The 15,300-nt window shown below is 38.1% G+C and overlaps 4 protein-coding genes across 5 annotated transcripts; all 4 read right to left on the reverse strand.

The window, feature by feature from the left end:
- Positions 1-4,087: 4,087 nt before the first annotated feature.
- Positions 4,088-5,470, reverse strand: LOC9321221 (putative F-box protein At3g16590). The gene has a single exon (XM_002885109.2). The coding sequence runs from the start codon at positions 5,293-5,295 to the stop codon at positions 4,096-4,098; it is 1,200 nt and encodes a 399-aa protein (XP_002885155.2). The 5' UTR covers positions 5,296-5,470; the 3' UTR covers positions 4,088-4,095.
- Positions 5,471-5,610: 140 nt separating this feature from the next.
- Positions 5,611-8,873, reverse strand: LOC9321222 (helicase-like transcription factor CHR27). The gene is made up of 10 exons (XM_021033461.1): positions 8,769-8,873; positions 8,456-8,597; positions 8,263-8,334; positions 8,098-8,175; positions 7,318-8,002; positions 7,108-7,238; positions 6,794-7,015; positions 6,250-6,699; positions 5,959-6,168; positions 5,611-5,844 (listed from the first exon to the last, which is right to left on the reverse strand). The coding sequence occupies exons 2-10, from the start codon at positions 8,552-8,554 to the stop codon at positions 5,740-5,742; spliced, it is 2,052 nt and encodes a 683-aa protein (XP_020889120.1). The 5' UTR covers positions 8,555-8,597; positions 8,769-8,873; the 3' UTR covers positions 5,611-5,739.
- A 105-nt stretch (positions 8,874-8,978) lies between these two features.
- LOC9321223 (pentatricopeptide repeat-containing protein At3g16610) lies at positions 8,979-11,181 on the reverse strand. Of its 2 annotated transcripts, XM_021033463.1 has the most exons (2): positions 10,798-11,181; positions 8,979-10,515 (listed from the first exon to the last, which is right to left on the reverse strand). In XM_021033463.1, the coding sequence occupies exons 1-2, from the start codon at positions 11,159-11,161 to the stop codon at positions 9,194-9,196; spliced, it is 1,686 nt and encodes a 561-aa protein (XP_020889122.1). In that variant the 5' UTR covers positions 11,162-11,181; the 3' UTR covers positions 8,979-9,193. The 2 variants fall into 2 exon arrangements, with proteins under 2 accessions (XP_020889122.1, XP_002885157.1); XM_002885111.2 differs by having other exon boundaries at positions 8,979-11,181.
- LOC9321224 (translocase of chloroplast 120, chloroplastic) lies at positions 11,147-15,177 on the reverse strand. The gene is made up of 2 exons (XM_021033430.1): positions 14,775-15,177; positions 11,147-14,588 (listed from the first exon to the last, which is right to left on the reverse strand). The coding sequence occupies exon 2, from the start codon at positions 14,537-14,539 to the stop codon at positions 11,324-11,326; it is 3,216 nt and encodes a 1,071-aa protein (XP_020889089.1). The 5' UTR covers positions 14,540-14,588; positions 14,775-15,177; the 3' UTR covers positions 11,147-11,323.
- Between the last annotated feature and the right edge of the window lie 123 nt (positions 15,178-15,300).

A 15,300-nucleotide genomic window follows, 5' to 3' on the forward strand; every position in this document is an offset into this window, starting at 1 on the left:
TAAGATTTTCTATTTTAATTAGGATTTCGGTTTTAGGGTTTATGCAACATGAGGGATTTTATCTCTTTAACAATTCATGCATGCAACCACAGAAACAATCAAACTAAAAACGCCCTAAGCAAGTAATTTGCGCAACCCATGTAATCTGTGTAACCCATGTAATTTGCGTAACCCATGTAATTTGCGTAACCCATGTAATTTGCGTAACCTCAACCAAACGTGATTTAGAATTTAGGGTTTTGATCCGATTAGAGTGTTTTTCAATTTAGGGTTTATGTCTTTTAGGGTTTCGGATTCTAGGTTAAGATGTTTTCGATTTGCGAGTTTAGGATAAGCAATAACAAACTTTCTAGCAACCTAAACAAGTCAAGCAATCGAGCAAACAAACCATCGGACCAAGCAATCAAATCGCAAACACTTATCAACCATTCGTTTTAGGGTTTTAGTTGTTTGTTAGGTCCAAATTCGATTAGGGTTCTTTAGCTTTAGGGTTTGTCAAGTTACCTTTCTCCTTTGGGGTTGTATGGACTAGAACCGGGAGCTAAAGACCTCGGTTATCAACTTGTCACGAGCGTATGGTGCTAGGAGGAGATCGCCGATCAAGGAGCAAAGCGAGCGGTCGGCGGTTGGTAGCTTCGGGCGGCGGACGAGCTCGACGACTTTAGATTTAGGGTTTTAGGGTTTTCGTTAAGAGCAAGTCGTGCTGATAACGTGTTATAAATCTCGTGTATTCTCTTGATTAATGAATGAGTTTACAACTTATATATATACACAATAAGGGAGACAAATCCCAATTGGACTAGGAAACCCTAAAGCCCAAAGCCCACTAAGACTAACATAAACCGTCATTGGGCGAATCTTCTAGAAGATAGACATGGGCCTTCTAGAACATGGACATGGGCCTTCTAGAACATGGACATGGGCCACGGTTATGGAGTCCATCCGTAATGTGGTTTACAACAGTTCTTTGATTAGAAATACGGTTTAGGGTAATATTTCTTTAGTACTCACTCTTTTATAGATGGGCCACCAACACATTCCCCCAAACAACTTCACCTTGTTGGTCATGACTTTGAACATTTTTTTCTGATGAGCTTGCATATGAGCTTCAAGGTTATTCGCAGCTTGCTGATGAGCTTCAAGGTTGTTAATCAGAGCCTAAAAAAAAAAATTGAAAAAAAAACGTAAGCTTTAATACCATAACAACTTCAACCTAAAATCACAAACTACTACGGCGATAAATCCGCAGAGATATATATTCCGATAAAAATTTATGGATATATTCTAAATAAATCAAAACATTTTTAACAATCAAAACATTAAATATCGAGAATCAAATCAAATATTCATCTATTTCTCTATAATCTCGCCTAACATACTAACATATTCGCTATGATCTCACGACATTGGTCGAAATTTCCACCATCATAAGCAGCCTTGAGGAGATTGTTGAGATTTTCTATAGTCGAGATGTTCCAAATGTTCCAAAACCCTAGCTCTTCATGGTTTTATAAGAGAGAGACACTGTGCACATTAGCGAGGGTGTAAATTAGCGGTGTACCTCATTTGCACCCACGCCACGCTAATGTGCATAGTATCTCTCTCTCTTATATATTCATTTCATTTGCACTAAAGTATTGATTCGTTAGCTTCAAATTCATAACGAAAACCTATATATTCATTTCATTTTCATCGGCCATAACTTATTTTATCCCATGTAAGCCATGATTGTGACATAACACTATTGAAGAAACAGCCAACAACCTGGATAAATTATGAAAATAACATGATACCATATCCATCTACACTTATAAAAACCATTATATGATAGAGCCTTTCTTATATGGTCAGATAAATTGCTCACATTATTGAACCATGAAAGCTGAACAAAACCAATCATATCTAACTATAACAAAAGTTTTATTTAAAAGCTTCATCTGAGAGTGTTAGGCTTGAAATCAACTTAAAAAAATCTTGAATCAGAGAGTCAACCAAAGAAGAAGGAAAAAGACAACGGGAAGCCATGCAGAACATTTCAAAGCAAGCATCTTTCTCAGTATACACACTTTCAATAAACCAAAAAATATTTCTCGTATCCAAGATAAGAGTAAGTCATTAACCAATGAGTAAAAATAATCTTATCCGATCAGAACGAAACTGGATGAACATCTTTTACTTGCACTCCTCGCCCTCCAAACCAGCCGCTCTTATTGTTAAGGAAATTCAACTTGTTCTTAGAGCAAAGCTCGGAGGTTTGGATCGTTGTCAGTTTCAAATTAGAAGGAATTCAGTTCCAGCCTCTTCAATTGTTTCAGAAATCTTCTTGTCTACTTGGTTTCGTTATGTTCAGCGGTAATTCTTCATCAACTTGGGTACTACAATCTCTTTTTGCTTCACATCAGTTTCGGTTTTCTTGTATCTTCCTTGTTTATCTCAGTTTTTTCATCTTATAGCTTTGATTGTATAATTTCAAATGATGTCTCTCTTGAAGAAAAAGCTTAGGATGAATAAAAAAGATTTAGTCAAAAAAATAAAAAATAATAAGCGCAATCGTTAATTACACCTTAGTTTTATAGTTGATGATGTCATGTTATCTCATAGTTGGCTAGATTCTCATAATCAATCTTACTTAGATTCTCACAGTTAATATATGAACCATTACACGCCAAATTTTAGTAAGGTTAATTTTGATCGTTACCGTAACATCATATATAAAGGAAAAAATCAAATTTTAGTAAGGTTAATTTTGATCGTTATCGTAACATCATATGTATACAATTGTGTTGGTTTAAATTAGTTTTTTTTTTTTTGCTAAATCGTAAATATCATTAATGATAAACAGGTTTTACAAAATAGTTAAACCTAAACATTTGGCTCCTTGGCAAAAAAAGAGATAAAAAGAATTAGGTGGCAATAAGATATGAGCTAGGAAATCTAAGCAGACTTCATCGCATCCATAAAGTGGCGTCATTAGCTTGCTAAATTAAAGTGGCGTCTTTGTCTCCTGGAGGAAATGGTGTTCTTGATATAACAATCATCAATCATCTTAAACACTAGCCATTATGAGCTGTGAGTGATTGTTTTCTTTCCTTCATAATGTTAAGTACTGTGAGTGATTGTTGGTTATGCATATGTGATATTACATTGTTCCACTGTTTCCACAGGTGAAAAAGGGTTGATTATATTGCGTTGCTACCTTCCTTAGGACATCTTAAATTAGTTTTTGGGTATGAGATATTATTACCTTACCAAATTAAAATGTCATACTGAAGACACAAAAATATTGACACTGATGAATTATTTCAGGGTTAATATACTTTTTAGTTTCTATTACTGTATTATTACGTACACAACAAAATATGAAAATGTCCCCATATATCATATGCATTATGAACAAGAAGCTAAGCCTCTTAATAAGAAGTTAGCTGTAAATGGGGACTCTTATCATTGACTTTGCTTCTTAGGTAGTGTGACTAAGGCAAATTACATGATAATTTTAGTGGAGTCAAACACTTGGCACATATCATGGCCATCTCAACAAACCTTCTAGAGAAACCGACTTCGAAATAAGGATTAAGCCTTTTATTAAGTCTTTGTAATAAGAAACAGATTTATAATATCAATGTTACTTTTTGTAATGTTTAAATTACGGTTGAACTTGCAAATATAATTATTAATTTTTTAGTTTCCAATCAAACTAAACATAATTTTTTAGTGATACCACACCACTATAACTATAAGTCTATAATAAGTTATCAAACGAATTGTTCAGAACTCAGAGTGTATCCATCCATTACGATACTGACCTAATAATCAAATAATAGCGGAAGGAAGATGCATACAACTTCATGGTTGCTTGGTTTGCAAGGTATCCCCAATACAAATCTCGTGATTTCTTCATAGCTGGTGAAAGCTATGCTGGTGAGCTTAATTAATTACTCTGTATCATAGCTGGTACAACGTTTCGATGATCAAACCATTTAGAAAAATATAATTTTGAATTCTTAATCTATGATCCATAAAACAATGAAATCTTAATCAGTTTAGTTTGCAATAAACGCGAACAACAAGTCAATAAAAACTAAACTTTTTTTATTATTGTTGCTCTTGAGCTAAAGGAATAGGAACCAAACTAGGAACATAGACAAGGTGAAAAGGCCAAGGATCAACCTCAAAATCCATTTGAATCTTCTTGAACCTATCTCCCTTCACAATGTAGATGCAAGGCTTTCCAATTTCATCACAAGTACACACAATGAGCCTCTTGTCATCATTGTTATCCATGAAGTAACTCGGCTGAGAATTAGAGTAAATATGGTCTTGTAATCTCGGGAAGTTTGGTATCGACACAGTCATTAACAGTCTCCACGAGACAAGCTCCTTCCTATCTCCACTAATCCTGTTCTTAGTCACCCAAATCTTGATCTTCTTTGTTGTCACGCATTGTTCCAACACTGAAAGTCGATCTCCCCTAAACACCTCAAGGATTTGAGTATCGCCAAGATCGTTCTTACACGGCAAGAGACAAAAGGGTTCAAATCTCTCACTCGAAAAGTCAAAGCTTTGGATAAAACAATCACCACCACTCTCACATCTTATAGCAATCCAATACAAAGTTCCATTCAAAGATAAAACAGTCCGGGGAGATCTTAAGTGCCAATCAAGTAAACCAAACTTAAGATCCTTCCACATATTAGTTTCAAACTCGTAAATCGAAACTCTTGGGTTGATTTTGGTGTTACTACCGTCTATTTCACTACAGTAACCGTAGCTAAACCCTAAGATCTTGTAACACTTCTCCGGTCTACGATTATCATACCCTAGTCCATATAAATTGAATCTAGTCCTCTTAGGCTCTATCCATTTAGTTTGTTGTCTCAACCATGGATTCCAGACCGCAACCTCGTCAATCAAAGCAGGACATAACAAAAACCCGTCGCAGTAAAAGAGGTTTCGATATACCTTAAGTTTCTTAGGACCTTGAGTTTCTAGGTTCAGCTCACGCACCTCTAAGGAGTCATCGAGATTGATGCCTATTGAATAAATCTTGGAATCTTTCTCGGTCCGTAAGATGAATTGAGGACGGACGCAAGCCAAGTGATTGTTGATGAATCTCTGATCGTTGAAAAGTGTGTTCCATCGTTTGCAAACGGTTCGAAATCGAGTGAGAGATAGAGGTGGAACACGAAAAAGTATCTCATCCTCCAACTCCGATGGAAGCTTTGTCGACATCGTTACCCTAATATCGTTATTTCTTTGGGACAGAGAGAAACCCTTATTTCTAACAAGGTTCATTTATCTATAAATACTCGTTTAATGAAAAATAAAAAGAGTTATTATAATTACTCCAAGATATTTCTAATAAATATTTTCCACTTTTTACATTGGGTCAAAAATTATAAATATCCTTAAGTGAGGTTTCACAATTATTGCAAGTTGATTGTATGGATGAGCAAGCCCAAAAATTATACCATGAACCTTTGAAAAAATCTCAAAATTAATTTATCTTTCTTCTTTTGTCTTATTTTAATTTGGTGATATATTTGAAATTCTCAAAAATATTTTCTCTTTCTTCTTTTGTCTGATTTTAATTTGGTGATACCATTTTTGCATTACTAGAAAATCTAACCAACATGTGAAAATGTCATATAACTACATTCACTTAGTGACTTATAAAATAGCTAGAGATTTTATTCCTCTTAACAAAAACTCTTTGGGGCACACAATCTCCGATATATTCTACACACCAAATAGATATTCAAGATCTTCTAGTGTTAGTTGAATCGCAGAACTTTTACCATGTTTTTCACCCAATGCAGATGCAACAATGTTCCTCTTACGTTCCTGAAAAATAAAAAAAATTAAAGAAACAAAAATCACAATTGAGTGGAGGGAGTCATGTACACTATACAAAGAAAAGGATCCTGATAGGTTTGGAACAAAAAAGCAATTAAATACCTGAAGAGTCAAAATTCGTTCCTCAACGGTATTTTTGATGGCAATACGAGTAACTGTAACAGTCCGAGTTTGTCCGATACGATGAGCTCGATCAATAGCTTGATCTTCAGTTGTTGGATTCCACCAAAGGTCCAATAGAATAACATGACATGCAGCTACCATATTCAATCCAAGGTTTCCAGCTTTAAGAGACATCAGCATCACTTGCACCTGTTTGATATATAAAGCATTAGATTGCCTTAGAGAAATGTAAAATTGATTTTTGAAAGCAAAACATATAAAGTCACTTACATCTGGATCATTGTTGAATTCTTTTACAGCTATATCTCTTGTTACTAGAGACATTGTACCATCTAATCTTCTGAAATTTATACGGTTTTGGAGAAAAGAATGCTCAACAAAGTCAAGCATACCAGTCCACTGAGAGAACACTATTGTCTTTATTGGTGGAGTGTCTGGACTGCCTTGCTGTGCAAGCGACTGAAGAAGCTCTATCACAGCTTTGATTTTCGATGAAATAAAGTCGCCTTGAAGCATAACTAAAGCATTTTTATCTTGAGGATCATCATAATCGTTGATGCAGCTTCTAACTGCAGATTCTGTGAAAACAACATCATGTTTAAGCTCGTTGCTGCAATTAAGTGCAGGGCACGTTTTGTCATCCCCATTAATGTTTCCAGACACACACTCATAGCAAAACACATGGCCACATAAAGTAACAACAGGGTCTTTTGGTGGATCCTGCAGAGAATATCAAAGAGTAAAAAGATTATCAGAACATAATGAGAGAGAGCCTGAAGAGACAACCAATGCTCAATCATTACAATGTACTTACACTACAAACAGAGCAGATGGTAGAGGATAATTTCAAGAGATCGAGGAACATGATAAAATCCTCTCTAGGTGCTACTATAACTTCATCTGACATTTCTTCAATAGTATCTGAGTGACTATATCCTTTAACAAGTTGTGGATGGTTACAAGCTTGGCGTAGTCGCAAAAGCATCAGCAAAAGATAAGCCATGTGTTCATGCAAAGTCCCATCAGCAGCATATTCCTATAGATATAAGAGTAGAAAACGTCATATTACTAGGTACAAAGTCACCATTTACTTATACATATACATGAAAATTATTATTGGAGAATCACCTCGAACTTCAAACGTGAATACAATTCAAGCTTCCTGTAGAAAGACCATTCTACTACTGAAAGGTCCACTTTGCTCAAATTAACTTGCTTTGGTGGTAGATTAATTATAGGTAGTCCATCAAGTAATGTTCCTAAAATAGCACAACATAAAAGATAATTAGCACAAAATACAAAAGGACATATATATTTATAGTAAGAGCAAACGAATACCTTTGGTGCGGCGTAACATTATACCCCTTAGAATAGCTTGAAGCTTCTTGTAACCATAAAGAGGGCTTTTAGTAATTGGAGCCTTGATTCTTTCGTGAAATGAATTGCACATGGCATATGGATGATATCTAAGAAACCTGAAATAGCTATAAAGATCGTCTACTTTGTTCTGTATCGGCGTTCCAGTCAAACACCATCTCCTTTTGGCTCTAAGGCTGAAACAAGCTTTTGCAATTAAGGTTCTATGGTTTTTAATTGTATGAGCTTCATCTAATACTACTCTCAACCACCTAACTCTTCCTAGTGCACCAACGTGAGACTGAATCAGACTAGATCCTTCAAAGCTTTCTCTGCCTCTCTTGTTACTCCTACTATCATAAAGATTCAGCAGAGGGTTTTGTGGAACTTCATTTGTAACAATAGCGTAAGTTGTCACGACGACATCATGTTTTGCTAATTCTTTAGGATCTTTGGTTCTGCGAGATCCATGGTAGACTAAAACAGAGAGCTTGTGTTCATCAGAAACCTTCTCTTTAACTTCTCTTGCCCATTGCTTAACAACACTTGCTGGACAAACAATTAATGTACCACCAAATTTTCGACTTTTTCGTTTTTTCTGCTTTGATTGTGACTTCAACTTTTGTAATAGAATAAGAGAGATGGTAGAGATTGTTTTACCAAGTCCCTGCATTACCATATAGCACCACACATAATTTTGTGAGAAATTTAACATCCACCTAATAAAAAAATGTGATCAACACCAACATAATTAAAAGTTACCTGATCATCTGCTAATATCCCTCCCAAACAATGCCTGCTTCTTTTTTCTTTCTTACGCATCCATTCCAATGCAATTTTCTGACAAACAATAAAGATATATTTTAGTAATACAGTAGGACCAATTAAATTCCAAAGTTAAGTCAAAAACATGACAATTATTATTACCTGATGCCTCATAAGAGGAACTGTAAGAACACCAGGAGGTAGATCCTTTTCGGTCTTTGGTTGTTTCAGATCCTGTAATCAAGTAAGCCAAATTAATAAATATCAGGTTGATTAATGGAACAACACATACATAATTTAAAAGCAAAATCACAAAAGAAAGAGCTACTTAAGAACTAGTGTTGAAGTTTATTACTTGTAATGCAGCCTGATAGATGACCCTCTCGTTAACGGTGGTCTCCTCTTCTTGTACTTCTTCATCACTACCTGAACTCATGTCCATAGCATCGTCCATCCTTTAACCAGCTCCTTTTGATCTCAAAATCAATAAATCAGCCCTGCCACTACTGTTGTTAGTTTCTCAACAAAACGGTTATTTTAGCAAAGACGACTATATATAGACAACCACCATTCGAAATTAACATTCACGTAGATTAAGCAAGACCAGTGTTCACATGAGTATCGAAATTAATGCATTCTGAAACATTGAACAATCAAACATTACTAACTTTGAGGTTTAGGGTTTATGAAACCGTATTCACGAGGAGGTAAAAGTTGGAAAAGGGCAGAACAAGAACAGAGGAAGAATCCGAAATTATTGAAACGAGTTTGAGAATAATAATCGCACTCTTGTTAGGGTTGCGGCTTGGACGGAGAAATAGACGATCGCAAGGAACTAATTCTAAAGAGAAACAAACAAACAGTCTCTTCTCCATATATATTCAATACCAAGAAAGGGCTTTATTTGTAAAGTCGGTTGGCCCAATAATATTATACTATGACAGCAATCCAACGGTCCCTATCTGATTTCAAGAGTTACATATTTTTTAACGGCTGCGATTTTTAGTAGGAAGCTGAAAACAGAGTAAGCAAAAAATATTTGCCTTCTCGGTTACGTTTCTGCCTTCCTCTGCTAAACCCTAATATCATAGCATTAATCCACATCGACCCAGCTATAGCCGGGAGTCTTGAGAAGCCCGCTCTTCTTCTGTGTCATTCTAATTTTTGCTGCATCTTCCCATCTCTCAGCAGCTGAATAGGTGTTGGATAGAAGAACTAAGCTTTCTGTTGTTTCTCCAAGACTCTGCATCTTTTTCGACACTTCATTCCCAAGTTCCACATTCTTGTACGTCCAACAAGCAGATAGAAGTGTACCCAACACGCGAATATCGGGCTCAAATGGCATCTTGTTGACGAAATCATAAGCTTCATCCAAGTATCCGGCACGGGCTAGGAGATCAGTCATGCAATTGTAATGGTCTAATCTTGGTATGACGTTGAAATCTCCTCGAGACATAGAGTTGAACAGTTGTTTCCCTTCATCTACAAGTCCTGAATGGCTACATGCAGACAAAATCGCAAGAAGAGTCACCTCGTCTGGGTGCACACCTGTGTCCTGCATACTGTTGAACAGAGAAAGAGCTTCTTTGCCAAGCCCATGGATTCCAAATCCAAACAGCATTGTGTTCCACGAAACTATATCCCGCTTATGCATTGTGTCGAAAACTCTCTTGGCTACATAAAGTTTTCCACACTTTGTGTACATATCCATCAGTGCATTACAAATGCTTGTGTTAACTGCATAACCATTAACAACACAATACCCATGGCAACTAGAACCGTGTCCCAAAGCAGCCAAGTTAGAGCAAGCGGTTAAGATACCAAGCAATGTTGTAATATCGGGCCGAATTCCGGATGATTTCATCTGATGAAATAGACGAAAACTCTCTTCTGCACGACAGTTCTCCACACACCCAGAGATAAGAGAATTATATGAAACAATGTCTTTCAAGCCAATCTCAGTAAACTGCCTAAAAGCATCACATAAGCTTCCATACTTGGCGTAGAATGAAATTACGGTGTTTCCAACAGTTAAGTCTAAGATGAAGCCTGCTTTAATCGCGTAACAATGTACGCATCGCCCTCCACTCAGATCTCCAAACCTCGCACAACCCATCAGAATAAGCCCAATGGCCACTGGTGTCACCATCGCCATATCTGCATTAACCAACATCTGCAAAAACACTTCTCCAGCTTCCTTTATCATTTCGTTTTCTACGTAGCCTCCAATCATAGCACTCCAGGTTACCTCATTCTTCTTAAAGTCTGAATCGAAAACTCTTCTCGCATAGATAATGCACTTGCTTTTGGCATATACATCCAAGATCCCAGTCTTAACAACTAAATCATTGCTAAAACCCATTCGTGTGCAATACCCATGAACCGCTTTCCCTTCCCTCAAAGCACCAGCCCTTCCTAGTGCAGGAAACATCCCAACAATAGTGGATAAATTAGGGCTGAGACAATCGCTTCTACGCATATCCAAAAACAATCCAATGACATCAGTTAAACAACAATGTAAAGAAAACCCAGAAATCATAGCATTCCAAGCGACAATATCTCTCTTAGGCATTTCGTCGAACACCTTTATAGCCATATCGAGCTCCCCACATTTAGCATAAAAATCAACCAGAGCAGTACATACATACATATCAGCTGCAAAGTTGCTACATTTCACATGGCTATGTATCAGCTTACCATCTTCAATTGCTCGAAGACCAGCACATGCTTTCAGAACAAACGGGTACGTAAATTTCGTGGGTCTAACACCAGAATTCAGCATCTTGTAGTACAAATCCAAAGCTTTTTCCGCGAAACCATTAGATACATAGGCTCTGATCATCAAGTCCCACGCAATAGGATTGATCCTTGGATGAGGAATTTCATCGAACACATGGCGTGCAAGTTCCACTTCATTGCATGATGCATAGAGACGCGTTAAATTGACAAGCACGGTAGAGGAACTCAACGTAAGAGAGCGCTTAAGAAGATGCTGATGAATAATCTGACCTAAGATCAGATTCCTTGATCGAATACAGGATTCAAGAAGTCTCAGAAACATTGAGATAATGGACTTTTAAGTTTCAGTCATATGTTACAACCAAATATCAAAAGTAAGTTCAGAACTTAGATGACTCTTAAAACAAAAGTGAATTCCGACAACAACAATAATAAAAAAAAAACATGTTTCAAGAAAAAATAAAAATAATTGAATGTTTATTCATCAGTGTCCATATTGCATTTGCTCTGGGGAATAATAATAACTAAGAAGCTTCTTGAACAGCGGAACAAGAGCAACAACAGCAAGTTGAAGCTGCTCAGAGCTGTTTACGCGGATGGTTACTTGCCCTGCACCTCTGTTATTCAGATTAGCACGAGCAATTAGATTAGAGGAACGTCCAATAGGTACTTGAGACTGTATATTGCCTCCGATAGCAAGATCGCCATGCCAATCCATCACAGAAAGTCCAAGAGTTGATAAAAACCGACCTAGCGGATAATCTTTATCTCGAAACTGAGCTTCTAGAGTACCACCATAAGCAACATCTCCCCGACTAGTCATTGCTCCACCTGACATAACCATTCTGAACCGTTTATTAGCAATCAACTTATCTTCCACTTTCAGTCCCGCAGACACTGAATCACCCAAGAGCGTTACAGAGAGACCAGCTGCTGCTTTGTTTTTCCTAAAACTGTTGAATTTTGTTTCACTTCGAACAGTGTACGCCAATTCCTTCCCAGCATTTTGCATGTCAAAACCTAGGGATGTTGATCTACCATCTCCATGTTTAACCGAGCTGGCCAATTCCAGCTGCACATTTGCATCCTTCTTGTCTTTTGTCACTTGCCCAGAGAAAGATACCGGTATTTTGTCTTTAACAACAAATAGTCGTTCCGCATTCACACCTTCGTAACCAATATCATGATCCCACCCATGAGTTTCCAGCACTGGCCTAACAAGCCATTGATTGGAGGAATCAAGGTACCGGTACCGGTGAGTAGGGTTGTCAGAGTCGAAAGATGCAGGTAGAGATAAATCTGGCATGGGAACTGGAACAGCTGCAGGTTCACTTCTCTCCTCTTCGACATTTTCACTATACCCGTTAGGCATATCTTTAATCTCAGCAGCAAATTTCTTCAACAACTTACGTCTCTTTCTTTCCTCTTTCATCTGCCTCTTCATAAATAGTTTCTCCCGATACTCCATCTCATCGAGATATTCCTTCTTCTGAGATTTACTAAGCTTAGCCATCTCGGCTTTAGTCAACCGCTTAAAGGGAGGAAGCTCATCATACTCTGATTCTTCGTCAGAATCTGATGATTCGTCCAAATCATCTTCATCTTCTTCATCATCGTACTGCTGCTCAGGAAGCTTAGCTTGTGGTCTTGATTGCAGAAGCGATGAGAGGAGCAATGGTAATGGTGGAGCCTTGGACCGAGCTGCAAATTGTTCCCCTGGAATATTATCTTGTAATTTCAGAAGAGCATTTGCTTCGGCTAGAATCTTGGATGCAAATGAGAGTAATAGCAAATGAGGCTTCCACACTTGGCCATTAGGTAATACTCTCTGGCCAGCCCGATTTGTCCTGCAAGCAGAGTGGTTCTCAACTAAAGAAACAGGGTTCATGAGCCTCATATCTCCCGCTGCTTGGCGAATGGCTTGCTGGATGACATGAGAACGTTGTGTTACAAACATGTCATAGCTAGAAGCAGTCCCATTTGGGCCATCTGGTGGAGCCGAAGCGGCATGAGTCAAACCCACAATGGCATTAAACCAAATTGATGGTCCAAAAACATCAGTAATGGTGCGCAAGAGAGGCATGTCACCAGAATCTCTGCTTTGCATATCTAACCTATCAAGATATAATACAATGTCAGGCGGATTTTTCTTGATGAATGCCCTAACAGACTTCAGGATCTTCTCATTCTTGTGTTGATCTGACCAGGATGGTAAGAGACCGGGAGTGTCAATTACCCGTACCTTAATTCCTTGAACAAAACCCTCAATATCCTGAACCCTCTTTGTCCCCATCTGGAATGCATCAGTACTAATTTTCAGTTCATCGAAAATAGAATTGATAGTTGCACTTTTACCAACCCCACTTTTACCAAGCACCATAATCGTACAAGAAAAATCAAGGGGATCCTGTCCAGCTGCCTCAAGCTGTTCTGCCATGGCACTGGCACGATCAAAACTAAAGGCACCAACACGGCTTCCGTTTCTGCCCCTCAACTGTTCAGCCAATCCAAGCCTGTACAAAACCTGAGCAACAACAACATTATGTGGAGTTTGCCCTAATCTATGTGAAAGCCTCAAAAATTTGACCCTTATGAACTGGAGCTTCTCACGGGTCTCATCATGCTCATCAGTCTCTCCAGTGGTAGAGTCTTCAGCTTGCTGAGGCTGATTGTGAGACACATTGCCATTGACACGAGGCTGTTGTGGAACGCGTGGTGCCGGTTCCAAAAGTGGAGCAGCACGACCAAGACCTGCTGGGCGAGCAGGTGGTAATGCTGCAGTATTAATTCTAGACTCTGTTGGTGAGACAGAACTTAATACCTCAGATTCTCTTTCCACATGTTGGCTTTCCTTAATCTCTGGACCTATATTTACGCGGCTGTCTTGCTGCTTTTCAATTTCCTTATTAGATAGAGGACTCTGTTGAATATCATGTCCTCCATTACTATTTTGAACAGTTTCCTGTTCTCTAAAAGTTACCCCAGGGAAGCCACCACTGCTGTGACCTTCAATCTCCTTTTTTTCTGTTCCCATGCCAGCTGATACATCAACTTTTTCCTCCAAAATTTCGTTTTCAATACCATCATTCCCTGTTTCCTCAGACCAGGCACTTACTGAGACAACTTCTGCCACCAGTTGTTTATTCTCAGGAGAGACTATCCCATTTCCTGAAGAAGAATGTGTAATTCCGTTTTCCAAATTCACATCCTCAGCCGCAAAATTGGATGTAGCTTTCTCACTGTTCTCAACCACATCCAAGCTTGATTCAGAAATTACAGCATCTGCTACTTCCCCCTGATCATCATTCATATTGGGAGTCACCAAATCAGATTCAGCCTCCTTAGTAGTTGTATGTTGCAAGTTAACCTCACCATGGCTCTCTCCCACCACCGAATAATTAACTTTGAAAGTTTCTACTCCCCTCTCGTTGCTACTTGTTTCTTCCAAATCACCCACTTCATCATCCTCATCCCTGGAATTCTCAGCAGTTTCCTCTAAGATTTTATCCTCGCGCAACCCATCGGCTTCAAAAGATTCAGGTTTTGCACCCTCCTGCGAACCAATGGCTTCCTCAAAGACCTCTTCTTCATCAGATCCCACCAACTCATTTTTCTCTACTTCCCCATCACTAGTTCTATCATCTACAAGCTTCTTCTCTTCCCCATCTAACATGTCCACAGTCTCAGCCCCATGTCCCATTTCTAAGGTCACCGCACCTAACAAACCCCCAAACAAAAATCACGAATCACTGCAGCAAACCAAATAAAATACACTTACTCTTGATATCATTTCCAATAACCATAACAACAAAAATAGAGCCCTAGCTCAGACTTATCGCCACAAATCCTAAAATCCTCGTCACTTTCAAATTCAATGGGAGTGAAAATATAACCATATCATCAGAAATTCAAAAGTTACAAGAAGAATCTATTACCTGGTTATTAGAGAGAGAAGGCAATAAAAAAAAGTCTGAGAAAAAAAAATCATTCATGCGCTTTATTATTTTTGTATACAGCCTTTTACTCGCCTGCGACAGTGCGACTACGACGGGAAGGAGAAGGAGATAGAGACTTTGATGGACGGTTTAAATCGGTTTGGGTTTTAACATCTGACGGTGAGAAATGGCTCTTGTATTGCAATCGTGGAAAAGGCATGTCACGTGATCAATAGTGAGGTGGGCCAAGGCCTTTTAGTTGGGCTGTATAATCTTGTTGGCCTTTTTATCTTCACGACAAGAGACAGATGCTTATTTGTTCTTCTGGAGCTATTCACCTGTCTTTTCATTGTTTGTCACTTGATAAGTAGATGGTACTGGTAATTGAAGATCTTAATTTCAAGTTGTTAGAAATGTGCTTTTACAATATGGCTCACAAAAATCTGAAATATTTTCACATGATAAACGGTTATATTCTTTTCTTTTTTTCAGTTGATTAATAGAATAGAGTTTGATTCACATTGAC

Source organism: Arabidopsis lyrata (genome assembly GCF_000004255.2).
Source record: "Arabidopsis lyrata subsp. lyrata unplaced genomic scaffold ARALYscaffold_3, whole genome shotgun sequence".
NCBI lineage: Eukaryota > Viridiplantae > Streptophyta > Magnoliopsida > Brassicales > Brassicaceae > Arabidopsis > Arabidopsis lyrata.